At 44.4% G+C, this 27,647-nt stretch overlaps 1 protein-coding gene across 1 annotated transcript; it reads right to left on the bottom strand.

The window, feature by feature from the left end:
- Positions 1–467: 467 nt before the first annotated feature.
- SIN3B (SIN3 transcription regulator family member B) lies at positions 468–26,564 on the bottom strand (the record flags this gene model as incomplete). Its single annotated transcript, XM_081338741.1, has 19 exons — positions 468–2,316; positions 2,420–2,624; positions 4,612–4,706; positions 4,886–4,978; positions 5,333–5,506; positions 8,400–8,569; positions 12,299–13,046; positions 13,127–13,310; positions 13,672–13,910; positions 16,694–16,810; positions 16,952–17,159; positions 18,112–18,230; positions 18,942–19,031; positions 20,673–20,795; positions 21,326–21,469; positions 22,051–22,317; positions 23,414–23,567; positions 23,759–23,865; positions 26,433–26,564. The coding sequence occupies 19 exons, from the start codon at positions 26,562–26,564 to the stop codon at positions 2,086–2,088; spliced, it is 3,600 nt and encodes a 1,199-aa protein (XP_081194867.1). The 3' UTR covers positions 468–2,085.
- Positions 26,565–27,647: the final 1,083 nt, after the last annotated feature.

A 27,647-nucleotide genomic window follows, 5' to 3' on the forward strand; every position in this document is an offset into this window, starting at 1 on the left:
TGCATTTATGGCCATCTGCAATGTTCCACAGTCACACGACTGTGATTTATGGCATTTTTGCTGGGAAAGCGGTATTTACTTCTGCTTTCTGGCAAAAAAAACATTGCACAGTAAACAATGGGTTTGCTTAACAACCCTGGCATTCGCTTTAGAACAATTGCAAAAAAAGGCCATAAAATTACATTGTTATGACTTACAACCATAACTGCAGGCTCAATTATGGTCATAAGTAGAGGACTACCTGTAATCTCATCGAGAATGTTACATCTAAGTCCCAGATTTGGTATGTCTTGTCGGTAAGGGAGAATCCTCCGTTTCACAAGTAACTGTCTCTCCCTGAACATTCAAACAGGTTTTATCCCAGCCAGAAATATTTGTTTCTAGCTTTTCAAATGCTCTGAAGAGCTGCTGCCAAGTGCTTTGTCAAATATTCTGAAGGCACCCAAGAATCGAGAAACAAGGGAATCTTTGCATTTTAAAATCAATATTTTATTTTACTTGATGTGCAAATAAATATTTTTTTAAAAACTACATTTAAAGAATTGCAAAGCAAATACAAGCCAAAACCAATTTTTTAAAAAAGCAAGAGATCCTTCAGAAAAACCGAAGAATTATTTTCTTGTCTTCTCTTCCGACTATTGACAGGTCTCTGTAGGTTTCATGTAGCCCTTGCTAACACCACATTGCGCGATGAGAAGGATACAAAGGAGAGAGTCTTGCTTTGTTCACTCAGATTATAAATTAATTGATTTATAAAAGGATGTGTAAAGATGGCCTTGAAAAAGTTTGAGGAAAAAGAGGGGAGGAAGGAGGGTGGTCTAGAAGGGGATAAAATTCTCAAACTTCACGATGCCCCCCCCTCCCCAATCAAACACACATTAAGCCACAAGCTACCATTTAGTAGTAGTTTCATAACAGAATTTGGCACAGGCAGTCATCTCTGCTCAGGTAGAAGAGAAGACACAATTGAAGATCTGGGAGAAGCTGCTGGAGACAAAGCTGGTAGAGCTGGGACTTCTGAATGGTGCTCAAGGCAAAATGGCATCCCCTCCCTTGGCAACAAAGGAATTAGAGAAGAGAGGGGGAACACAGCCGCCTATTTTGCGAGTCAAAGAAAACCCCTAGGCACCGAGGACTTTCTGGAAACAGGGAGGGCAGTAATCCCTAATGGGAGACCCGGAGCTTCAGCACAAAACCCACTAACCCTGCATCAGGGGATCTTTCCATTGAACAGTCCAGTATCTCTGGACATGCACCTCGTATCCAGAAATGGGACCTGCAAATCTTGTTGCCGGCACACGGATGAGAATGGCATAGGATGGCATACTTAAGTGAATACACCAGAGCCCATGTGGGAGGGAAGACACCTTGAATCTTATTCAGGCCAAGTTTTAGATTAGTTTTTTTTTAAAACGGTTTTGAAGATGGGTGGAGAGAGAATACAAATCCAAACCTCTTATTCTTTGCAGGAAAACATGGACTGGGGGTTCTTGAAAAAAATCTTGGGTTCTCCTATTTTTAAAGGGGTAAAAGCCCTAGTTGTCCAGGGTGCAGCATCCACTTGGATAATTCTCTAAGTAAGAAGGTGCCAAAGTATACTGGCGACTCAGCCGTGCCACCCGTAGAATTAGAACACGGGGAAAGTGAGAGAGAAAGCAAATTTTCCACATTTGGCATGTGGTTTGCTGCTCAATGATACCAATAGGTCACTGTTGTAGATTCTTGGAGACCTCATCCCCAATAGGTAACAATTTTGAAACTTCTCAAAGAGCAACAGCCTGTCTCATCTAGCCTGCTGGCTTCTTCCCTCCTACAATTCAATCTCTCTCCTGGCCTACGCTGAAAGCCCCCACTTTAAATGAGAGCAACAGAAGCTGCCTCCATTCTGCTATGGGTCCATTCTTTCTTGGACAAGCACACCCATGCTGCATGGGATAGGGTGGGATGGGGAAGAAAATCATCACAGCCCCGAGTGGGACCACGAATGATAAAAGCTGGTTGGATAAATACCAGTGATACATACATTGTCTTCCCAGAAGTCCATGAGGGCCGCTGGAATTTGGGGGCGGGCGGGCGGATTGGAAGTCAGGGCGAGGAAGGCTGGCGGCTGTACTGCACGTGATAGCGGTTGACAGGCACCCCGTGTATACTGACAGTCTCACAAGTAGTCTTGCAGGGCAGCAGGTCCTCATCCTCATCACCCATCAGCCAGTCCTGGACCATCTCGGCTGCTTCTCGGTTGACGTGCCTTGCAAGCCAGCGCCGGTGCCACTCTTCAAAGCGCTGGTGATGCCGCAGCAAGACTCGAGGGGCCACCTGCAAGAGAGATGGGAGGGGAAAGGGGTGGGATCACAGGTGATCTGGGAGCTTAGTCTCTCTAGCAGGCTGCTCCCCAAATGGCCCGTTCCAGAAGGTGCACCTGTTTGGCTCGAGACAGCGCTCCCCGACGGTACATGTAGTCTTCAGCGTTCATGATGAAGAGCATCTTGTGTGTGTTCAACTTGAACTTGCAGTCCACATTGCAGGCACTCTCCACGCCGATCAGCTGCTTCCAGGAATTTTTCGCTTTGTCACGCATGGCCTGGATCTGCTGGCACTGCCATCGCCGGAATTTGTCAAGGTTCCTGAGAGGGGAAAAAGAGGGCAGACCTTAACCGTGGGTTACTTTGGGGAAAGGAGGCAGCAGGGGAAAAGTGGTGCCCCAATCACTCTTCTTCAAAGCTCTTTGAAACAGACAGTCCTTGACTTACGACTGATGGCTTAACTTGGCCCTTTTATGACTTGTGGACTTCAATTCCCAGAATTCCTCAGCCAGCCTGCCTGGCTGAGGAATTCTGGGAGTTGAAGTCCACAGGTCATAAAAGGGCCAAGTTTGAAGACCCCTGGTTTAGGATTATTTGAAGTTACAACAGACCTCCCAAAAGGCACTTATGCCTCAGTTCCAAAGTTGCCCCTCCCAGGTCACATAACCGCATTTTGGGTGCTTGGGATTTATGGCTGTTTGCAGCATCCTGCATTTACGTGACTGTGATTCATGATGTTTTTGCCAAAAACCAGGGCTTACTTCCAAATTTTGGCCAAAATGCCCTATAGCAAACAATGGGTTTGCTTAGGGATTACCACAAAAAACTGTATCAGTCATTTGATGACACACTTTATGACTGTCACAACGTATGACTATAATGGGCAGGCTCCATTACCATTATAAGTAGAGGGGAATTCTGATCACCTTCAGCCAAAATGCAAGCCATACTTTTAAGGAGCAAGGCAGAAAACACAGGTCTGAAACTATGTCCACACAGACCTATCATTCTATTCATTTCTAGAGTAAGCAATGTTATGCAAAAAATGAGAAAAGACACCAAGGAAATTAAAGGTCTGAGATCAGGAAAATATAGCTAAACTAGTTTACACTAAAATAATAAACTGTACCTCTTCGGTCTTTGGAATGGAATAGAACAGAATGGAACGGAACAGAACAGAACAGAACAGAAGAACAGAACAGAACCAACAGAACAATAACTTTATTGTCACTTTGAATGTACACTAATCGGCATACAATAAAATGAAATTTTATTGCATACAGCTCTCAAATGGTCACCACCTCCAACATAGACTACATAAATATGACAAAAATAAATACAGAATTATGCATATACCCACATATATTATGACACAGAGAAACAACACAGTCTAGTTCGGATTATGTATACATGTGCATGGCAAGAAAAATGAATCTTACCAGACGGATGGCATAGAGAACAAAGCTATTACAGAATCTGGTAGTCCTGCTAGAAATAGTTTGAAACCTCCTCTCAGAGGGGAGCGACAGAAACAGACAGTAAAGTGGGCGCGTGGGGTCTCTAACAATGCTAGGCACACCTTTTCAAGATCCCATTCCCACTGCACTGTTTCTTTTGACATTCTCAACTTTCACTTCCCTATAACAAAGTGGGCAGCACCATGCCCTTATGCAAAGTTGTTTTCAATTTCTGAAACACACATTCACTCCTGTCATCAGAGTACAAATTGCCCACTACAAAGTGTGTGGATTCTTTAGAGGTGTCTGTAATCCTGTAGTAGTATGACAGTCAATATGATCAAAACTTCGTCTAAGTCCCATTAATCAACATTTCAAGCAGATTCACTTTATAAGGTTGACTCAGCCTTCCATCCTTCCGAGGTAGGTAAAATGAGGACCCAGATTGTTGGGGGCAATTAAGCTGACTTTGTAATAATGCCGCTTGGGGTGTGTGTAAAAGCCCTAATAAGCAGGCATATACATAGAATGAAGGCTACTGCTAAGCTTGTAAGCCGCCCTGAGTCTTTGGAGAAGGGCGGGATATAAATGGAATAAAAATAAAAATAAAATAAAATAATGCTTTCCCTAAACCAGTGTCTCAAACTTGACTGGCTGGCTGGGAAATTTGGGGATCTGAAGTCCACTCCTACGTTTTTGCAGCAGTCATTCACTTAGATATTGCTTTCCTCACTTGTAGTATTTTTCACTTCATCATTCCGCCAAGGGTCATTTTTCATATTTCTGGTTAGCACATCTAACTAACAGCAGAATGACAGAGGATGGAAAACAATGGGAAAAGAGCCACTCACCTCTGCAGAAAGACCGGCTTTAAGAGGAAGCCTTCGTTCTGACTGCTCGGTGTCCCTTCCACTCCCACATACTGCTCCACATAATTAGTCAAATGCTGGAGGAGAAAAAGACAGCTAGTTGCTTTCTTCTCAGATACAGGAAGTCTGAAGTAAATTATCCCTTTCTGCCCTCCTGGGGACGTTTTGTTCCATGCAAGGAACAACTTCGTTGGAACGTTCCAAGGAACGTGAGGTCACATTCATCTTTGAAGGAGGGGAACAAGATTAGAATTACCTGGACTTCCATGGGGTCTTCAGTTTGAGTCTCTTCTGTGTCCAAAAGTTCAATGGTCATGATCACTTGGTCCTTCCTTTGAAGGAACATCACCTGTGAAAAAGAGGCAGCGTGCAAAACAGAGGCCCAAAAGAAGCTGTCCTCACCCATAGGCACAAAGGTGAGACATCCCCCCCAAATGCTAATTCCCAAACACTCCCATCCCCAAATGCTAATTCCCATTCTCATTAGGTGGGTAATAAAGACAGGCTACCTTTAAAAGTTCAACAGAGGAAAGAAGGTATTGTCGGTGTTGGAATCAACCTTCCCCAACTTGGTAACTCTCAGATTTACTGGGTTTCAGTTTTGATCGTTATCAATTGGAAATTGAAGTCCAACATATCTATCCGTCCTCAGCTGTGGGAAGGCAAAGGGTGGAAGCTTGCTTTGGGAAAGGGGCTGCTGTACCTTGAAGCAGTTCTCATCGGCCATGCAACGTTCCGCCTTCCACTGGTAGCTGGTCTCCTTTGCGGCTCGTACACATTGCGAAGACAGATTGCCGCCAGCCGCGCCGTGCTTTCGTTCGCTGAGATACAGCTCCACAACTTTCAGACAGACATCATCGCTCACCAGGTGATGCAGCTGTTGGCCCCAGAAAAAAGCAGATGGAGGAGAGAGAGAGAAGCAAAAAATACCAACGTCAAGCAGGGCACAAAGGCCACAAAATGGTCCAGCGCCTGCAAGCTCATTTACGACAGCTTAACCAGAAACGCATTAACCTAACCTACTGCTAAACTCAATTCAACATATAGGTGGACCTTGAGTTATAACCATTAGTTATAACCATCATTTACTGCAGGGGTAGGCAACCTTGGCTCTTTTATGACTCGTGGACTTCAACTCCCAGAATTCCTGAGCCAGGAGTCCACGAGTCATAAAAGAGCCAAGGTTGCCTACCCCCGATTTAGTGACTGAAATTATGATGGTCCTGAACAAAGAAACTAACTGATCTCAAAGTTCCGGCTGTTGGAGTGCCCCCATAATCATGTAAATAAAATCTGGTCACATGATCACCATTTTCCACCTTCCCTGTCAGCTTCCCACAAGCAAAATCAATGGAGAACATAGTAGTAAGGATGCAAATCACTCAGATAAGTCTACCCTCACTGTCCTTTCTTCACTCACATACATTGCGCCTCCCTCCCTCCACTCATCGCCTGCACTGCCTCCTGCTTTGCATTCAACCTAAACTTCCTTCCCGCCCCCTTCGCTTGCACACACCAGCGCCAGCCTTCCCAGGTCATGCCTGTGCTCACACACATGCATGTGCCATCCTTCCCTGGCCTTCCTACACTGACATGCATCTCTACACCATCCTTCCCCAGCCTTCCTGACCTTACACCATGCACACCACATTGCAACACCCCCTGCCTGAACTTGTGCAGCCTGTGCAGGGTCTCCCGCATCAACCCGCCACTATGCCGCATCCTCCGTATCTGGGGCTGTCTACATTTGTCACGTAACGACCCACAGATCTTCGGGTGATAGTGAGGGGGAAAAAAGATTTGGTCCCCTGCTGATTTTGTACGTTTGGCCAGTGGCAAAGAAATGATCAGCCTATAATTTTAATGGTAGGTTTATTTTAACAGTCAACAACAGAGTAACAATAAAAAAATCCAGAAAAACACATTTCGAAATGTTATAAATTGATTTTCATTTTAATGAGTGAAATAAGTATTTGATCCTCTATCAATCAGCAAGATTTCTGGTTCCCAGGTGTCTTTTATACAGGTAACGAGCTGAGATTAGGAGCATTCTCTTAAAGGGAGTGCTCCTAATCTAAGCTTGTTACCTGTATAAAAGACACCTGTCCACAGAAGCAATCAATCAATCAATCAGATTCCAAACACTCCACCGATGGCCAAGACCAAAGAGCTGTCCAAGGATGTCAGGGACAAGATTGTAGACCTACACAAGGCTGGAATGCCAAGCAGCTTGGTGAGAAGGTGACAACAGTCAGTGTGAGTATTTGCAAATGAAAGAAACACAAAATAACTAATCTCCCTCGGTCTGGGGCTCCATGCAAGATCTTGCCTCGTGGAGTTTCAATGATCATGAGAATGGTGAGGAATCAGCCCAGAACTACACGGGAGGATCTTGTCAATGATCTCAAGGCAGCTGGGACCATAGTCACCAAGAAAACAATAGGTAACACACGTCATGAAGGACTGAAATCCTGCAGTGCCCGCAAGGTCCCCCTGCTCAAGAAAGCACATGTACAAGCCCGTCTGAAGTTTGCTAATGAACATCTGAATGATTCAGAGAAATGGGTGAAAGTGTTGTGGTCAGATGAAACCAAAAGATGAGCTCTTTGGCATCAACTCAACTCGCCGTGTTAGGAGGAGGAGGAATGCTGTCTATGACCCTAAGAACAGCATCCCCACCGTCAAACATGGAGATGGAAACATGATGCTTTGGGGATGTTTTTCTGCTAAGGGGACAAGACAACTTCACTGCATCAAAGGGACGATGGATGGGGCCATGTACCGTCAAATCTTGGGTGAGAACCTCCTTCCCTCAGCCAGGGCATTGAAAATGGGTCACGGATGGGTATTCCAGCATGGCAATGACCCAAAACACACGGCCAAAACAACAAAATAATGGCTCAAGAAGAAGCACATTAAGGTTCTGGAGTGGCCTAGCCAGTCTCCAGACCTTAATCCCATAGAAAATCTGTGGAGGGAGCTGAAGGTTCGAGCTGCCAAACGTCAGCTTCAAAACCTTAATGATCTGCAAAGAGGAGTGGGACAAAATCCCTCCTGAGATGTGTGCAAACCTGACGGCCAACTACAAGAAACATCTGACCTCTGAGTGCCAACAAGGGTTCTGCCACCAAGTACTAAGTCATGTTTTGCAAAGGGGTCAAATACTTATTTCACTCATTAAAATGCAAATCAATTTATAACTGCTTTGAAATGCGTTTTTCTGGATTTTTTTTGCTATTATTCTGTCTCTCACTGTTAAAATAAACCTACCATTAAAATTATAGACTGATCATTTCTTTGTCAATGGGCAAACGTACAAAATCAGCAGGGGATCAAATAATTTTTTCCCTTCACTGTACAATGACAACTGGGACTGCCTAGATTGCCATCACTAAGCAATGTGGCCATGTGACTTTATCACTACACTGCGTAGTAATGGCAATCCTGGTCCCAACTGCTGTCATAACTCAAGGACTATTGGTAATGCCAAATGGGGCAGCATCTCTGAATGGCCTCAACTGCACATAGGTAACAATTTTAGTTTTTCCCTCATGGATAAAGTTCTGAAATTGTACCATGAAATCCTGAATACCTCAGAGCAGGCCCAGCCTTACAAACTAATAACAGAGGCCACCACAAACAAAGGGGCTGCTTGGGATGCTATTTCTGCATAAGAGGTTCAGTAGGGGCCAAATTATAACAGGCCCAAAGAAGATACCAAAGCAGTTTCTTATATATCTTCCCCACACCCTGGACAAGGATGCAGTTACCTGTCGGACAATGTTTTGTACAAGCTTGTCCATGGTAAAACCAATGTAGGCATGGATGGTGAACATCTCTCTCAAGGTGTCCTCATATTGAGTGGGGTCAATGTTGCCATCCAGCAAATTCCTCACCAAGTCTAGGAAAGCTGGGTAATATTCCTCCAGCTCCACTTCACCTGGGGGAAGAACAGGAATCAGACACCCCGTGGAAAAAGATAACTGCTCGAACATCTCTGCAGGAAAGTGTGGGGTGCTCAGATAGATGCCAAACCAGTTTCCATGCCTATCCGAGCCATTTTATATAAGGGACACCAAGTATTTAAATGATATCCTACCACAAGGATTCTATATGCCACATTCTATAAGTGAATGATAGGACTTGCTCTAAGGCCCTTGCCAAGCTACTCTTCTCTACTATTAGACAACTTGATTAGAGAACCCATTACACAACATAGTGACCTCTACTGGCCAAAAGATGTATTGGAGGTGTATTGAAGAACGGCAGGGATACCTGGAGCGGGAATGGATGTTCTGGTGTTTTCCAGATATTCTGGATTGCAACTGCAATATCCTATGTCAGTGCCGATATCCAGCACATCGGAGGGCTCCAGATTGCCTCCTCCTGTCTTACAAAAACAAACTCTTCCTTTCCAACTATGATTCAGCTTCTTAATCTTTTCCTCTGTTTTCGAATAGCACGGAAGCCTTTTTCTCCAACAGGGGACCTCAAGATCGCAAACATTTAAAAATATGTACAGGAAGCAAAGGTAAAGGGACGCGGTGGCTCAGTGGGTTAGGACGCTGAGCTTGTCGATCAGAAGGTCGGCAGTTTGGCGGGTCGAATCCCGAGTGCTGCGTAACAGAGTGAGCGCCTGTTACTCGTCCCAGCTTCTGCCCACCTAGCAGTTCGAAAGCACGTAAAAATGCAAGTAGAAAAATAGGGACCACTATGGTGGGAAGGTAACAGCGTTCTGTGCGCCTTTGGCGTCTAGTCATGCCAGCCACATGACCACGGAGACGTCCTCGGACAAACGCTGTCTCTTCGGCTATGAAACAGAGATGAGCACCGGCCCCTAGAGTCGGAAACGACTAGCACGCATGTGCGGGGGAACCTTTACAGGAAGCATAAAATATACAGTGAAACCCCAACTGAGATCAGAAAGGATGTCTATTCTTTCCAATGTCCATTAAACCACCAAGTGTGCAAATGACATATATCGATGTGAACGTTTATTTAAAATTCTTTAGAATCTTTCTGAAGTGCCAGACTACTTTGGAGACAAGAGAAATCCTAAAGGGCGACTATCCAGATGACCATTTTGCCCACTGCATCTGAAGTCCGCTAAGCAGAGATTTAGAAAATAAAAATGTCTCTAAAATAAGGCATCCAATCCATCAAAACTATTAAAGCAAAACCAGATATAATGCAAGCAAGGTGAAACAGGAAAACTTCCAGGGGGAAAATCCTGCAAGCTTTCAGGGAAAGGAATGCCACCATTTAGCTTCAATTACTGAAAAGGCTACCTATTTTTTTATCTGAACCAGGCACATAAAGAACTAAATTCCATTTACCAATAAAAGCCTAGTTTCTACTTAATTCTTTTATAAAGCATTCACAAATCTGCAGTTTGGAATTAATTTGCTGTCCATAAATTGGGGAAAGACGGGATGAGAATAGTTGCTGCCTTTTAGGCCTCAAAAGATTTCCAATCTGGAAAGGCCTCAAAAACCACCGAGGTTTCTCAGATGCACCTTAATCACAAGGCAAAAAGAAAAAAAGAAAATCTGCAATTCAACCCACAACAATTCACTCATTACACCAGGAAAACAGAGTAGAAGCTTTGAAGAAATAATTTGCAGGAGAGCGAAACTTTCAGAGGAGTCTCTGCCCATTGGAGAGGATTAGTTGAGTCCAGTGATGGTGAACCAATGACATGCGTGTCACAAGGTGGTATGCCACAACGTTTTTGGGTGACAAATTAGCATTCGCCCCAGTAACTAATCTCCAAAGCATGCTCCATTTTTCTGCACGATTTTTCAGAGGCCGTGGAGGCCATTAGAGAATGGGATATGTTCTCACACAGCCTCCAGATCCTCTGGAAGTCACTAGAAGCCTGTTCTCTCTCTCTCTTTCTTTGTGTGTGTGGGCGTGGGTGTCTCTGGAGCCTCGGAAAGCCACGTCGAAATGGGGCATTCTTTTGTGTGGTTTTCAGAGGCTGCAGCCGTGAAACAGCCTTTTCTGAAGCTGCTGCAAGAATAAAGACTTCCTGCGATCCAGAACAGCCTTGGCAGACTGTGGGGGCCTTTCACCACATGAAAATAAGCAGCAGGTGGGGATCCTGAGGAGCGCTGGGCCACAGAGGCAATCGCTCTGTCCCCTCCCCAGGGTTGCGCACCTTGGGGAACGGCATGAGACAGCCTGTCCGAAAGGTAGCAGAGGGTGTTCCAGGGCTGAAGTTTCTTTTGTTCATGTGTGCGAAACACCGGCAGAGTCCACTTAGGCATTTTCCGAATTTTTGACCCGTTGAGCTCAAAATGTTTGCCATCACTGGCTTAATTTCGATAGAAAAGAGTATCTGTAGCTCAGGATTGTAAGTGTGGGGCCCTTGGTTCTCTCTGAGCTTGGTTGTGTTCTTGCAGACGTTTCATTACCCAAACTAAGTGATAGCTTCAGTTTTTGGTTTAATCTGTTTTGTATGAAACTGTCTATGCAGCAAATAGGAGAGGGAAATCCATGCTCCTCCACTGATTAAAAACTATCATTTCCCCTAGAAAATGAAGAGTCGTTTAAGTTTCTCAGATGCCATTTGCATCCAATAGGGTTCTGAAAAAATTGCCAGCCTTACAACTCCTCATCATTCTATTTTTTTTTTTAAAACAAAACCAAAACAACAAAAACAAACCCTATCTAATTCACACATACATCCTTCGGAAGTTTGTGTAACTGTTGGGAAACTGCCAGCTAGGCTGGAATGAGGGATCAAGTATGGCAATTTGCCACAGCCAACTCGGCGCGGTCAACTTGCTGCAAGAGTTACATTAATATCGAAAAAAAATAGCAGAATAGAATCACTGAAGAAAGGATGCCAAAGGAGGGACAGAATGAAATGTGAATGGCCAAAATTAAGATATTTTTTAATTTAAATAAATAGGATCATTAAAATTGTCCCGCAGCAAGTTGTCCCACGGTGAGTTGGCCATAGTGAGTTCTCCAGCAGCGAACTGGCTGTGGCAAGCTGGTCCATTCCATCATACGAGGAACGGTTGCTGGAATTCGGTATGTCTACTTTAATGAAAAGAAGGACTAGGGGGGGACATGATAGCAGTGTTCCAATATCTCAGGGGCTGCCACCAAGAAGAGGGAGTCTATTCTCCAAATGACCTGAAAGCAGGACAAGAAGCAATGGATGGAAACTAGTCAAGGAGAGAAGCAACCTAGAACTAAGGAGAAACTTCCTGACAGTTAGAACAACTAACCAGTGGAACAACCTGCCTCCAGAGGTGGTGAATGCTCCAACACTGGAGGTTTTTAAGAAGAGACTGGACAGCCATTTGCCTGAAATAGTATAAGGTTTCCTGCCTGAGCAGGGGGTTGGACTAGAAGACCTCCAAGGTCCCTTCCAACATCATCATCATCATCATCAAGTGAGGGCCTAGAGGCCTTGTGCAGCTGCCAAGCATCACCTTGACTTCCTCCAAGATCTATGAAACCGTAGACATTGGTTCTTCCAGGGGAAAGGCAAGCAGATTTTTGTAACTTAGATAGAAAACAACGAAGCTGCTTCCTTTATCTATCTGCGAATGGCTCTCACTGCTTGTGCCTGAGAGCAACCAATGTTCATGGTTCTCCCCGCTTCCCTCCACCCAAACTCGTTCAAGAAGCTACCGACTTAAGGCCAACTTACTCGGTTGCTTCAGCCTCAGCTCCATGGCGGGGTCATTGGCCCGCTCCTTCCGGCCTTCGCACAAGAGCTTCTCTCTCTCTTTCTCTGTCCGATATTCCAGCAGCTGCTTCTGGGCCTGACGGTAAATCTTGAGGAGCCGCGAGCAAAGAGTCTGGTGAAGGCGCAGGAAGAAGTACCAGTTGTTATTGGCAAAGAAGAGGGTATAGACATTGTCCAGGGTACGGTGGGAACGAGCAGAAGGCACCACGCTTTCCAGACTCCCTTTGTCCTTTGCAGGGCTGGCAGGAGGTGCTGGGGGGTTTCTTTTGCGCAGTTCATGGCCCTCCAAGGCAGGTGGCTTCTCCTCCATGGGGCTCGCAGTTAAGCCAGGGGGATTCCTCTTCCTCAGCTCGTGGGCTTCCACCAGGGTCGATCCCTTGTCCTCCACAGGGGTCGCTTGTGAGCCAGGCGCATGCCTTTTCCGTAGATCGCGTGTCTCCACCGGGTGAGCCTTGGGGCTCCCCTTTTCCTCGCCGGGTAACTCTTCGGGAAATGGGTGTTCAGGCATCTGGGAGAAAAACAGGTCCGGGATGAAGTGATGGACAATCTGTCGAATAGTCGCCTGGTCCTCCTTTTGGATGGTGGGTTGCCGTTTCACGTAGTAGCTGATTAAGGCAGCTGCGTCATCCAGGATCTGCTTGTCCTCGTAGACAAAGATGAGATGTGGCTCGTTAGTGGCTCCCCTTCCCTCCGAGTGTTGCTCCTGGTGCTGGAAAGACACGGAAGAGAGATTAACCAGAGAATCGGGGCTCCCTGCTCCACCCCCTAAGAGAAGCCCCCGACGCTTACCTCATCGTAGACGCTCTCAATTTCGTTCAGCAGGCTCTTGGAGCGCAAGGCTTTCGTGTCGTTCTGCTTGAAGTTTGCAGCCTGGTGGTCAAGAGACTTCAGGTAGGCCTTCTCGTACTGCTCTCGCCAGATCTTGTTGAAGCCCTGCTGAGCTTCTCGCCACTCTTCTTCCTTGGCCTTCAGCCTGAAACAAGAGTAGAGGTCGCTGAACTTGGAAACCGAGCCTAAGGAAAAGACTCCAAAGAAATACCACTTCCAGGCCCGGCAACCAGAGAATTTTACGTAGGAAGTGTAACGCACACTGTTATGTTGTGGCAAGTATTTCAAATATAATCTCCAGGGAGAGCGAAAGGACGGGAACGATTTCAGTAAGTCTCTCCCCTCCTTCCCCCCCCCAAGGCTAGAATCTTTTAGATGTGTTGGAATCGCAACTTGCAGAATCCTCAGCCAGCCATGCCACAAAATGTGCTTGTTGGGAATTCTGGGTGTTGCAGTCAAGCTGGGGGAAAATTGAACAGATTTAAAAGGAAGCGTGCAGCGGTCACCTCTTCAGGATAACAGGAAGGGCAGTGATCGGGTTCTTCTTGAGGCTCTCAATTATCTCTGGTGCTTTGTCCCCATAGATCCGGTAGATGGCCCGGCGCTGGATCACTTCTGATGTGCCTCCAAGGCAGTCGTCCAACCGGAACTTCTCTTGATCCTCCTGCGACATCCGGGTCAGTTTTTTCTGCACACTTTCTAAGACACGGATGGTCGCCAAGTTGGTCTCTAAGACAACATCCAGCTGGGAAAAGAAAGCCAAGAAACAGAAAAGAAGCAAAAGGAGGGATCTCCTTTATCATGAACACTTCTTTGCAGGAAATTAAAGACAATCCAGCCCACACACCCATTGAGACAGTCACAGCAGACAATTAAGCCATTCCCTCCCAAACCACCAAAATAGGCTGCCGGTTATTATTACGATTACTTATTAGTCTTGTTATAGCTGCTCCGCTCTGAAAAATTCATTGTGCCACAATTCCTAACAATCCCAACCAAACATGGCATGAACCAATGTACTTTAACAACATTTGGGCACCCATATGGTGGACTCCCGTGGTAGAATGCAATACAGCGACATAGAAACTTTTCCAGACTGCAGCCTAGTTCATTTGATGTATGAACCATTATCTCGAATGAATAATATATTTTTCTATACCTTTGAAAGAGAAGAAGAAATTATAAACGGTGAACTCAAGAAATTGTTAACAATGGCTGTTATCAAAAAAGATACTGGGTGATAATGCAGATATTTTTTTACTAATGAGTCAAATAATATACACACAGAATGATTTAAAAAAAAAAAGAAATCCTTGTTCTTACTCAAGTTGTGAGTAACAGAATAAGATTTGTTAAGTTCCACTGTTTGAGTAGGTCCGTGCAAAGGTCAATAATGCTACACCGGAAGTTAAAATAGAGCCTTGGTGGAGCAGTGGGCTAATGGCTCCTTAAGTAACACCAGCTGCCTGCAATTAGTGCAGGTTCGCATCCCACCAGGCTCAAGGTTGACTCAGCCTTCCATCCTTCCGAGGTAGGTAAAATGAGGACCCAGATTGTTGGGGGCAATTAAGCTGACTTTGTAATAATGCCGCTTGGGGTGTGTGTGAAAGCCCTAATAAGCAGGCATATACATAGAATGAAGGCTACTGCTAAGCTTGTAAGCCGCCCTGAGTCTTCGGAGAAGGGCGGGATATAAATGGAATTTTTAAAAAATGTTCCTGAAATGTGAATAGTATATTTCACATTGGAAAATGAGTAGATAATTCTCAGCACTGCAGATTAAATGGAGGTTCATGTTATGCTAACTGATACTATTAATTACCAGAATGGATCTGGGTCCAGAACTAGCACCTCAGGCCACTGTAGAACTTGATCGTGATTGGATCCTGGTTCATGACTGCTCTTGCTTGTAAATAACTATTTTGATACACTTGTAATCCAAGATACATTATGCTCCAAATAGACTACAGATCATTTATAATGCAACTGGTTTCCACGGAAAACAGTATATAGGTCGTCCTCACAAAAACTAATTTGGTGACTATTCAAAGTTACAACAGCACTGAAGAAAGTGACTTATGACCAGTTTGCACATAGCTTCAGCGTCCCCATGGTCATGTGATGAAAATTCGGTTGCTTGGCAACTGGCATGTATTTATGACAGTTGCGCTTCCAAGAAGCAAAATCAATGGGGGAAGCCAGATTCATTCAGTATCTGTGTGATTCACTTAACTGCAGTGATTTGCTTCCCAACTACTATTGCTTCATAACGGAAATATTGAGCTCAATTCTGGTCATAAGGACTACTTGTATAACAATTAACTTCCTTGAGCGGAAAGAGAGGGGTGCTATGGTAGTTTCCATCCGAGCAACCAACTTTGTGGATGGATTCGCTTTACTAAGTTGATACTATAATCTGCGAAATGGTAAGAAATGACAAAACTTTTTACAGTCTTTCAGTTAAGTAGGATATGGCAACCCTAGGAAGCAGAACATGCTAGGAAAACACAGAAGAGGACATTGACTAAAAATGTCTCTTCTGGTCCAGAAAAACCGTCCATAGATAAAAAAAGAAAAATAGAAATACAGTATCTGAACTCTGATCACCATTAATCAGTCTTACATCCATTCCCAGCTTTCAGACCAAAAACTTAGCAAGGTTCACCTATCACAGAATCATAGGGCTGGAAGGTAGGTCTTCTAGTCCAACCCCCCTACCCAAGGCAGGAGACCTTATTCCAACCCCGACAATCTTTTCGTGAAAGCCTTCAGTGCTGGAGCACCCATAATATTTCATACTAAATCATAAGGTGCTTTGTACGGTTCTAACTGAGCATGAAGTATGAACTGCTTGTGGATGTTAAGTTTCTGGTTTATCACTTGCTGCAAAGCCTGAGCTGATCCAATTATGTTTTACTGCACAAACCACAATTAATAAAATCACAGCTTGCTTAAATGTTAGTGGAAATTAAAATTGAAACATCTATTAGGTCATTGATTGTCTAAAAGATTGTATGTTAAAACAATTAGAATATGTGTAAACTAAAAAAAACCTATGGATATATGTAAGAAAGTTATTTTCTATTGATAGGATTGATAGGATAAAACTTGTCTTTAAATCTACAAATAGACTATATATATATATATATATATATATATATATATATATATATATATATATATATATATATATATATATATGGAAAAAGAAAGGAAATGTTTATGGTAGCAATTTGAAATCTGTACTAATGATATCTGTATGTAACTGAATTACTACTACCCAGCCACCACGTTGCTTTTCAAATATGTGAATGTAATATTAGAAAATCAGTAAAAAATAGTAATAATAATAATAATAGAATCATAGCTTGGTATGAACCCAGTCACTGGCAGCTCCTACCAGCAGTATCATTCTAAGATTGCAGGCAGGGAGGCCTCTCCTGCTTTTGCAGACGGGGGGGGGGCTTTCAATGCTCAGTTTCTGACCAAAAGGACACAGTTAACAACTACCAGATGAAGGAGACGCACCTCAAAGCGTTCGTCTTCACACCGATGTAGCTGTTCCTCGTAAGGAGTTTTCTTTGAGCTGACAAAAGTTGAGTCTTCAGACCAAGATGGGAAGGAGACCCAGGTGTCATTTAGCACCTGTAGAATTTAAAACACACACTAAATCAGCCGGATCTTCTGAGCATCTTCCTACGCCTACGGGGTCCTGTTCTCTAGTGTCTGGTGAATCCCCTTGGCCTTCTACTCTCCACTCTACAAGAGGTTGTAAGCACTACCTACCTCCTTGCAAATAGCTGTCCTGCCACTGCATTTGGGTTGCTGGTAAGTCTTGGGCAGGGCTCTGTAGCTGGAGCCGATACGCTTGCAGGAAGCATAGTCAATTTCCCGGCACATCCCGTCCCCAGAGCGATCACTCATTGGGGAGGCAAAAGAGAGCTCCTTCACTCCCAGGAATGACTTGAACTGAGCAAAGAGTTCAGGGAATTTCCTTCAAACAAACAAAAGAAACAAGCAAACGTAGGCTAGAAACTGACAGGTTGAAAGAGGTAACAGAACCCTTTTTTTGAGGAGGAGCAGACTGAAAAGTAACAGCCCGCCTTTCAGCACTAATCACGGCTAGAAAAGGAGAAACAGCAGATGTCATTTCTCTAAGATGAGCGCAGACAACCATCTTTCTTCAGGAGATAATCTACTTTATCATCATCATCATCGTGGATTTTTCTTTGAATGGACTGTAATATCACTGAAAAGGGCATGGTCGAATGCTTTATCTCCTTAATGATTTTATCTTGTCCTTAAAATATATATAAAAAAATTGTCACTGAAATTTCAACTCGGCTGCCTTGGAGGTTTTCCAGGAGGCATGGAAACGGGGAGCTAAGGGATTCATGCTCTAAAACTGCCCATCTCTTCTAGATCTGTTAAAACAAGAGAAAGCTGTAACCATGATTTCACGTAACCGCTTTATACAACTGTGGCAACTGTCTGCAATTTGTTGAGTCGCCTGGGCTTTGGTGGCAAAATCTGTAAAATGAATACTGCATTCTCAAAGTTACATAACAATTGCAATTACGCAACTGTCAATGGCACAATATACTGCTTTATTATTTAAAAATCCTGGGATCCACTGTGTCTGTTAACTATTTATTCCGGTGAATTAACTGCAACAATTCTCAGTGTGAGACTGTCGTCTCATGCATATTAATAATTTGACAAAAATACTCCTCCACGCTGTCAGGGAGACACTCTCTCTCAGCAGCCTAAAGCAGGGCTGGGCAACTATGGCAACTTTATGACTTGTGGATTTCAACTCCCAGAATTCCTGAGCCAGCATGGGAACTGAATTCTGGGAGCTGAAGTCCATAGGTCTTAAAGTTGCCAGAGTTGTCCACCCCTAGTCTAAAGAAACAAAGCTCCAAATTTAACATAGTCTTTCTTACCCCAAAAAGGGTGTGATCAGCTGAAGCAACTCAGAGCCAGAGACCAGTTCTTGGTTGAAGAGAGCAATGCAGCGGAGGAAGTTCTCATAGACTTCTTGGCTCTTGAGGACTCGGCGTACCTAGCAAAATAGTCAAAGAGGAGAAACCTTCTGTTTGCCAGGCACCAGCTGACATCAGAACAAAAGTGCGTATAGTCAAGGCCATGGTTTGAGCGCCAAAGAATTGAAGCCTTTGAACTATGGTGCTGGAGAAGACTCCTGCGAGTCCCTTGGACTGCAAGGCAATCAAACCGGTCAGTCCTAGAGGAGATCAACCCTGACTGCTCTTTGGAAGGCCAGATCCTGAAGTTGAAACTCAAATACTTTGGCCACCTAATGAGAAGGAAGGACTCACTGGAGAAGAGCCTAATGCTGGGAAAGGTTGAGGGCAAGAGGGGATGACAGAGAATGAGGTGGCTGGATGGAGTCACTGAAGCAGTAGGCGTGAGCTTAAATGGACTCCAGAAGATGGTAGAGGACAGGAAGGCTTGAGGAAGATTGTCCATGGGGTCGCGATGGGTTGGACACGACTTCGCAACTAACAACAACAAACTGACATCAGACCCACTGAAACTGTCATTTCAGCTCTTGCAGGAGGAGCTGAGCTGCCTAACTCACAGATTATAATCTGGCAGTACAACCTGGGGAACTGCTTTAATCAATTTAGTGCACTTTGCTATGAGTTTTAGGGGAGCTTTTCCCTCCACCAGCCACCCTGGACACTTTTTTTGCATTGCAAGCGTCAGTCTTTGTTCATGAACTACAGCTCTGTTTCCACCAGAAATAACAGACCTTGTCAAAGAAAGAAAACTCCTGCAAAGTGCCGTATTTGCCCACTGTCGCCACGGAGAGGTCCTTGGTCCCACGCAGCTTCATCTTTTTCTGTTGGGTGTAATTCACAAGTAGAGGCAGCTTAGAAGCTTAGCACTGAGAAGCAGCTCTTACCCATTTTTGACTTTTCCTGACATTAAGATCCCAAAGAAAATACAGGTAGTCCTCCACTTACGCCCACAACAAATTTCTGTTGTTAAGTGAGACATTTGTTAAATGAGCTTTGCCCCATTTTACGACCTTCCTTGCCACAGTCGTTATGTGAATCTCTGCAGCTGTTAAGTTGGTAACAAGGCTGTTAAGTGAATCTGGGTTCCTCACTGATTTTGCTTGTCAGAAGGCTGCAGAAGGTGATCGCGGGGATGCTGCAACGGCCCTAAATATGAACCAGTTGCCAAGCATCTGGATTTTGATCATGTGACCCTGGGGATGCTGCAACAGTCTTAAGTGTGAAAAATGGTCATAAGTCGCTATTTTCACTATGGAACGGTCACTAAACAAAGTTGTAAGTGTTGTAAGTCAAGGACTACCTGTCCTTAGTAACTTGTTAACATTTGCATTCCCTAAAAAGCAAAAGGGTACCACTGTCCGTCATGGGCTTCTGCTACTCCACCCAGTCACACCTATATAAAAGTAGAACTGGTGAAAATGTTTCCCAACAACTTCTGCAACTTTAAGATGTGTGAACTTCCAGCTCCCAGAATTCCCCACCCAGTAAACTGGTGACTTAGGTCTAGACCAGGGGTCGGCAACCTCGGCTCTTTTATGACTCGTGGACTTCAACTCCCAGAATTCCTGAGCCATGCTGGCTCAGGAATTCTGGGAGTTAAAGTCCACGAGTCATAAAAGAGCCGAGGTTGCCGACCCCTGGTCTAGACATTTTAAAAGTGCTGAGGTTGAGAAAGATTTTCAGTTCATAATTATCTTTCCTCCTGTGAGATTATTTTTTTCTGTAAATCTCAGAAAGGTAGCTGAAAAGTACGTTTTGTCGAATTACAGAGAGAACCTACTGTCTGTAATAAAAGGTATTATAACTGTGATAGTACCGTTTATAGAAAAACCCTAATGTAGGACAGATTTATTGGGGTGAAAAGTCTGGGGGACCGAAGGCTCTCTCCTCCTCTTCCTCTTTCAAATTATTTATTTATTTATTTATTTATTTATTTAATTTATATACCGCCCTTCTCCCAGGGGACTCAGGGCGGTGAACAGGGCAATACATAAAAACTAGATACAAAAATTAAAATTATTAAAACATGATTAAACAATGCCCATAAAATTAATACAAATTTAAAATTAAAGTTCATTTATAAAAATCCCATTAAATGTCAGAAAAGCTTTTGTGAGAAACAACCTGCCCATCTTTAAACAAGGCTACAGTTGAGGGGTCCTTGATTGGTTGTTTTCTCGCAGACGTTTCATTACCCAAACTAGATAATACCATCAGTGTTAGCGTTAGTAAATATCCTCCTTTATTAATTCTACAGTTGGCTGGTTTTAGCTTAGCAGGCCAGCATAGCTAAATATGTGGAACATTTCATGAGTTCAGCCATTTTTTTTGATGGAAATACCTCCTTTTCTTCTCGAGGACAGAACTAATCAGCCAGTTTCAGCTAGATGGGTCACCTAAACTACAGAGCCTTCAAAAATCACTCTTGCCCTTTCCCCCAGCTTTGCATTTGGTTCAGATACCTTGGCTGGGCTGGGTCCAGGACGGAGCAACAGAGACCTGGACCGTTTCTTACTGTTTTCTAGATGTTTCTCATGATCCATTTTGGGGATACTGTTGGCATCACACGGCCCGTTCCCTGTAAACTAAACCAAAAGGGAAAGATGTTGGGTTACTGTTTGTTTACTGGTCTTTGTCTGTTAATGTTTACTATTCAGTTTGCACGGTTTTTAAAGTCTGCTAGCTGTCCAGAGTTGCATTTGACTGGTGGGGAGCTATATAAATTAACATAACAACAAATGAATGGGCAGGGAGGAAGACGGTCCCCTTTAACAAACTGTTGAAAGACATCTCAAGTCAGAATTGGGGAACGGGCTGCTATGAATCGCTTGCCACCACCCAAGGTACGGAATGTTCTTATTCTTGGGATTGGCTGCCAAACAAATGGCATTTTCTCTGTGGGGTGGCTGGGGGCCATTTGACTCTCCAGAGGTTTGAGGCTGCATCCATCTGCTAGCGAATGATACATGCTGTACTTCAGTCTGTACAGGAAACCAGCCAGAACCTTCCACCCAACCAAGACAGCAGCTCTTCTTCAAGCCCCTCCCACTCAGCCTCCACATTGGACAGCCCGCCTCCTCACAATGGCCACACCAGAGATTTAGCAAAGACGTACCAAAGACCTCTTTGCCTCCGGAAGGAACTGTCCAAACTCAGATAGGAGATCTTCCTGGCCCCTGAAAAGATTTGCCACTTCAGTGAAGACCTCCTCTTCCGACATGCCTCGAAAGGGGCGGCCTTTTGTGCTTAGCTGCTCCTTCTGCAAGTTAACAAAATGTTTTTATTCGTTAAGATTTATATCCCACTTTGATTTTGTAGAACTCAAGGCAACGTACGTAACACTTCCTCCTACATTCCCCCCAACAACGATGACCCTGTAAGGTGGACTGGCCCCGTGAGAGAAAATGACCGGCTTAAGATCACTCAGCAATTTTTCAGGCCTAAGGGAGGACTAGAACTCATCTCACCTAGTTTCTAGCCCAGAAAGCAACATCAAACTCTCTCTGTTGTGAAATGTTATGCTAGTTGTACCTGTTTGAAGCAAAACCAGCATCAATCTAGGATAGCATCAATCATCTCTTGTCTGGGCTAATTTACGCTCACTCCTAATCCCAGGTTAACAAAGCACAAAGTTCCTGTCTTCCCATCACATATGCCGAAACAACAAACATTATAATGGTTTCTACACAATACACTTATGACAGTGGCCAGGTTCCCATAAAAGTACTCTGTCTGATTTTACCCTAGTCAGGTGCAGTAAGAACTCACAGACCCCACCCACTATCCGTGACTTCTTTCTGGACTCATGGGGGCGGGGCGGGGGGGGGCATCCTCCTTTACCTGATATGTGTGAAGGATCTCCAAGAAGGAACGATAGATTTCAGGGTGATCAAGAAACCGGGTCTTGATTTTATTCACATAACTGATGGCGTTGTTGAACTCCACTGAATCGGACTCCAGGGGCATCTGAACTTTATCATCCTTGCAGGGCTGTTGCTGCTGGCGGAAATCCTCTGGACAGTCGCCATGGTTGTGGGTGTTCTCCTGGCAGTAATGCAGCATTAGACTGCTGCCAGAGAGAGGGCTCTGAACTGGCTCCAGGGATATCTGGAGAAATGCAAGTCATTGTGTGAGGAATTAATTAAATCAGAATAAATTCTAAGAGTCATTCCCTTGGTAAATGTAGACGTGAGGCCTACAAGTACCCCCTACCCGTTGTCCCTCAACACACACAGACAGAATGTTGTTGTCTCAGTATCTGACTCATAGCAGGCAGTCGATACGAAGCAAATGCTTGAACTGCTTGGATTCACAAAGCAAGAAACCATCTTTTCAGAGACAGCAATAATGTTGGACTTTACTGACCACAGCTAGCTTGGATGATGTAAGATGAAATCCAAGGAAGGTCCCTGGGTTCCCTGCAATTCACCTCATATTAGAATGAGCAATTACATTATTTGCAGAGGCTTTCTAGCAACATAAGAAGAGAAAGGTCGTTATCCCTGGCCCGACTCCCAAGTTCCTTTTAAACAGGAACATTTCCAACCTGGGTAAGCAAAACAGATGCTCTCAGTTACGCACAGGCCTGCTTTGGATGGAAATACTTGAGTGATCCTTTAGCATAAATGTCTGTGGAGGTTCTCAGTCATCCAGGTCATGAAAAAGGTGTTTTTTTCAAAAGGCAACTGGACTTGTGTTTTTCCTTGAAGACGTTTCGCTTCCCGTCCAAGAAGCTTCTGGGATGAGAAGTGAAACGTCTTCAAGGAAAAACACAGAAATTCCAGTTGCCTTTTGAAAAAGCACCTTTGGGACACCCTTTGGTACAGCACCACCAATATCGCCCTCACCTCTCCAAAGAAAGAGCAACTGCAATACTCGGACCTCTAATGCCTGTTCTTCTTATTGGCTCTCTCGTGCTACCTGTATTCTTTTCAAGGAAAGCTGGACTGCTCCTGTGCTCTCCTGCAAAGTCTCCTGGACCTAAGCAAGTAGCTCTGCTGGGAAGAGGAAGGGTCTCACTGTTTGTGGGAGCTCTTGTGGTCCCGGGGAGAGGCGGAATCAAAGCAGCACTGCCACAATGGTCCAAGGATCAAAAACAAAGGCTGGGAGAGCTAAGCGAGAGAAGACCCATTTGCCTTCAACTGTCAGCTGCCGGTACCAGGATAGGAAGACTTAAAAACATAATAAAGAAAGCTCTTTGTACCTGGCCAGTGAGAGGTGACTGGACATTCAGCTTCCCATTCTTTGGAATCTCTATTCGGTAACCCAGGGGCAAGAAAGCGTTGAAGCCGATGATGAGGTCAGGGTGTTCGTGGAACAGCTGAGAAACACGTCTGATGACGCCTGGAGTGTCAATGCTGGACCCAAAACAAGACACGAAGAACAAAAGTAGATGCTTAAATCTGGCAATGGAGAATGGATTTAGGAGAGATGGTGTTTGCTCCCTCTCCTTCCTGAAATCTCCCACAAGGCTCGGTGAGGGTTTCATGCTTAGTCAAATCAATCAAAGGAGGGAAGCAGGGGATGGATTCTCCTTGGTTCATGTTACCTCTGGCTCTTAAACTCCTTCATGATTTCCAAGAAACCGTTATATGTGGCGGGGTCACTACCAAAACGGATCTTCACTTGATCCAGGTAAGAGAGGGCATCTTCTACCTGCAAGAAATTGTAAGAGATATTGAAATATCTCTCTCTCTCTCTCTCTCTCACACACACACACACACACACACACACACAAATACCCCAAAAGGGAAGAAATGTAATGAACAACAGTTAATTTTATACTTTCTAAACTAGTTCCAATCCGAGCTGAGGGGCGTGCAAAAAGCAAAACAATGCCACCAGTTTTCAGGCCTTAGAAACATCCAAAATTTATAGCCAGAAAAATCTCCATTTTGCATTCAAAATAGATTTGAAAGGATTTAGATTTCCTTGCCAGTACTAAAGGCCAGAGAGATTGTATTTAGCTTCTGACAGGGCATGCTGGGAAAAACACTGCATGAGGCAATTTTTGTGCAGCGATGGACTTTGTAGATGAGGCACCGTATCATGAATGATTTGTTTAACAAAGCGGGCATGGGTCACCAAAGGCACCGCCACATGGAATTGGTTTGCCTTATGGGCGATGGCAAAAGATTATTTTTTTTCTTGGCTATCAGACAATATATCAACCAATTATTCTTGTATTTCAAGATGGCCTACTGCTCTGCCTCAATATCCCCTACCATTAATCAGTCTTTTATTTATTATTACAAAGAGAGCCAATTCTGCTGCCAAATACTTTTGTTTTATAAGAGAGGAGACAAGTAGTAGCCAATTCACAAATGTACAGATGCCCAGGTACATGGTCTAAAGTCACTCCCAGAGAAGATGAGCTCAACATAAAAAATCTTGGGACTCAAAACTGGCTCCATGAGCACCCTTTCGGAGTGAAGACTCAAATTTTGGTGCTTTCAGATGCATGAGATGGTAACTATCCTAATCCTTTGACACTCACTATAGTTGATTCTTTTCATACAAGTGCTCGGTATTACGGAAGGGACTCACCAGTTTAAATTTTTAAACCATACCTCAGAGTGCCTGTTCTTTTTCTAACCAGGAGGACAGATTCTGCAATCACTGTGGTACAACATTTTGCTATTGTGGCCAGGAATAGGTGGAGTACATCAAATTTTGCCCCTTTTATGATGTAATATTGAGAAAAATACTGTACCAGATTGATAACTGCACAGGCGTTGAAGAGGAACATGCACTTTTTTTCTCCTATTGGAAGTATTCTATCATGTTAACACTCAAATCATTGTATTTAGCCTAATTCCCTTTACAGTTAAAAAAGAAATATTTATTCAACCTTCTGGATTTTTGGCTAGGTTGTAAGTTTAAGGTAAACTTACACTTTTTAATCATATTAATGTTGTGACTAGACGAATACTGAGGATAGTTATAATTGTCTTTACATTTAATCAACTGGGATGTTACAATGATAAGAAAATCTGAGTGTGGCCGAGAGCAGAAGTGCCAAACATCTGAACAGCACTGAGCTGTCTAGCACTGCTATGGGGATGGGAGGGGAATCTCAGCCATTTTTCCCCAACAGAACTGTGAAGAGGGGAGATGTTTTAAAAGACAGAAAATGCCACAAGAGTATTCTCATAGAAAGTGAAAGCTGCTGTGTAGTTCTATGTGCCTGGTGTGAAAATAGGGAAAGATCATCTCTTGTACCCCAATTCTATGAGATGTTAAGACACAGCATTAGCCGCAACAGAATTGACAGAGCAATCTATGTTCTGGAAAGGCAAATGGATGCATCATGTCTCACAAACCAGCCTGAGTTTAGTTAATCAGAAACGGGATAAACACGTTTATCCTTACTGCTCCCCAATTCAAGACTGTTTTTCACTTACCACAAGGCAATAGAGCAGAACATTAAAATTGGCCATTGTCATTTTTTGGTGCATTCAGAAAGAGACTATAGAAATTAATCAGCATCGGCATATAAGATGTTACTGCCCAAGAATGTTGTTGAAGAAAAACAGATTATTTGTCAATTTCCATTATTTAGCCATGCTTTTTGCTTCTGCAGCTGCAGTTTTGCAATCTGCATTTTTATATGAACATTCAATTGCAGTTCTGATGCTTTATTTTAGTGTTTGGTTTGGATTCTGTGCAAAATCAGCTTTTTTCACCCAAAAAAGTGGAAAAGACACATTGTTCACATCAGTAGGAAACAGAACCCCAACCGTTAAAATAAAAAGGAAGCAAACTATTGTAGTACACTGCCCGTTCAAACACAGCAACCTATTAAAAATTAAATAAAAATGAAAACCATCAAAACACGTGGCACTTAGCCATTTTAAATTAAAGGTGCCAGCCCACTTTTTAAAAAACTTTTTGTTTTACTTGACAGCTCACAAAGTAAGAAAAAAATACTCCTTGAAAGAAATAGAAAAGGAAGGCGATGCAAGGAGGCAGCGGGGCTTCAATGCATCTTGCCTTTCACATTGACAATGCAAAGAGAAGTGGGGTTGGGGCTGGCGAGAAAGAAGGTCCTCTAACCTTATGCAACGGGGCTCAAGGTTTGCATGCAGCCCATCCCACCAGCACCCACTGGGAAAAGAGCAGAGGGGAGGGGGAACCCCAAGTTCTGGGCAGGTGAGGCAGAGATAAAAGGTCAATCCATGGGGAGGCGCCCCCTTTCTCTCCCCCGCCCCCTTCAGACTTACGTGGACTGGAAGCTTTTCGGAAGCAGGCGCCGCCACCGCGCCCCCTCCTCCTCCGGTCCCCCCAGTCCTGCCCCCCATCTTCGCTCCGCTGCTGCTCCCCCGGCCGCCTCCTCCCCCTCCCCCCGCCGCCATGTTGGGGCTCCCGCGGCGGCGGCGGCGGCGGCGGCAACGACTCTTCCGCCCCCTTCCGTCAGCCGCAGCGGCGCGCCCGAAGCAGGCTGCGCCTTGCGTCAGTGCGCACGTCCCCCGAACTCTAGGAGGAAGCGCCCGGAACCTTCGGGACGGGGGTCGAGGGAGGCGGCCGGAAGAGAAAGGGAAAGATCTCAGCGGAAAGGTGCCGAGAATAAAACCATAGAGAATGGAGAGAAAGAGAGAGAGATGGGTGGCTTAAGAATAAATGTTGCTAATTTACCATAGGCGCTCATGGTTCATAGTTCTTATTTTAGAGAAAGGCATTTGGGAAGGGAGGGAGATAATAAGTCGGAAACTGAAAATTATCGATAGTAACCTTTGACAGTAACGTTTTTCTCAAGAGACCAACGTTTCTTAGCACAGCACAGACCTTAAATGAGTCGCCAAAGTAATAATAGCACGTCTAGCAACAAGACGAACATAAAGATACCTCTATATGCAGAGAATTGGATCCTGGGAAAGAGAGAAAGGAAAAATGGGAAGGAGTTAAGATCAAGAAGGAGAAATGAAAGAAAGGCAATAGTGACACACCCAAAGGAGCGGGGGCGTGGACGGTGAACCTCCTAGACAATGAATACCAGTTGCTCACTATATTTATTAGCTGCAGGGATTGGGACATAAAGCCTTCGGGCTCAGCTTCAAGGAGTTAACATTGCAGAATTGGCATTCGTCGCCCAGGGTCATTTAACGTACTATCCGCCCATTTTTAAACTGCAGAAAATGGACACTGCCTAAAATTGCCTGCACGATTGCTGCGCCCTATCCTGCCGCAGGCAGGATGCCATCCAATGGCGGTGCTTTTGTTGACTGTGCAAGAAAAACAAGGGAATGGTGAATTCTCTCAGCATGGTTTCCCTCCACTGTTGCTTGTCAAAATCAGCTGGTGGGTCTAACTGTGGGAGAGGAAAAGCAAGGTTAAGGAGGACGAACTGGCTCCAAGCTTTGAATGACTATTTTGCATGAGTGGATCGGAAGCACCCTAACAATTGACAGGTGGGTGGGAATGGTTCACGGGAAGGGGAA

Source organism: Vipera berus (genome assembly GCF_964194415.1).
Source record: "Vipera berus genome assembly, chromosome: 1".
NCBI lineage: Eukaryota > Metazoa > Chordata > Lepidosauria > Squamata > Viperidae > Vipera > Vipera berus.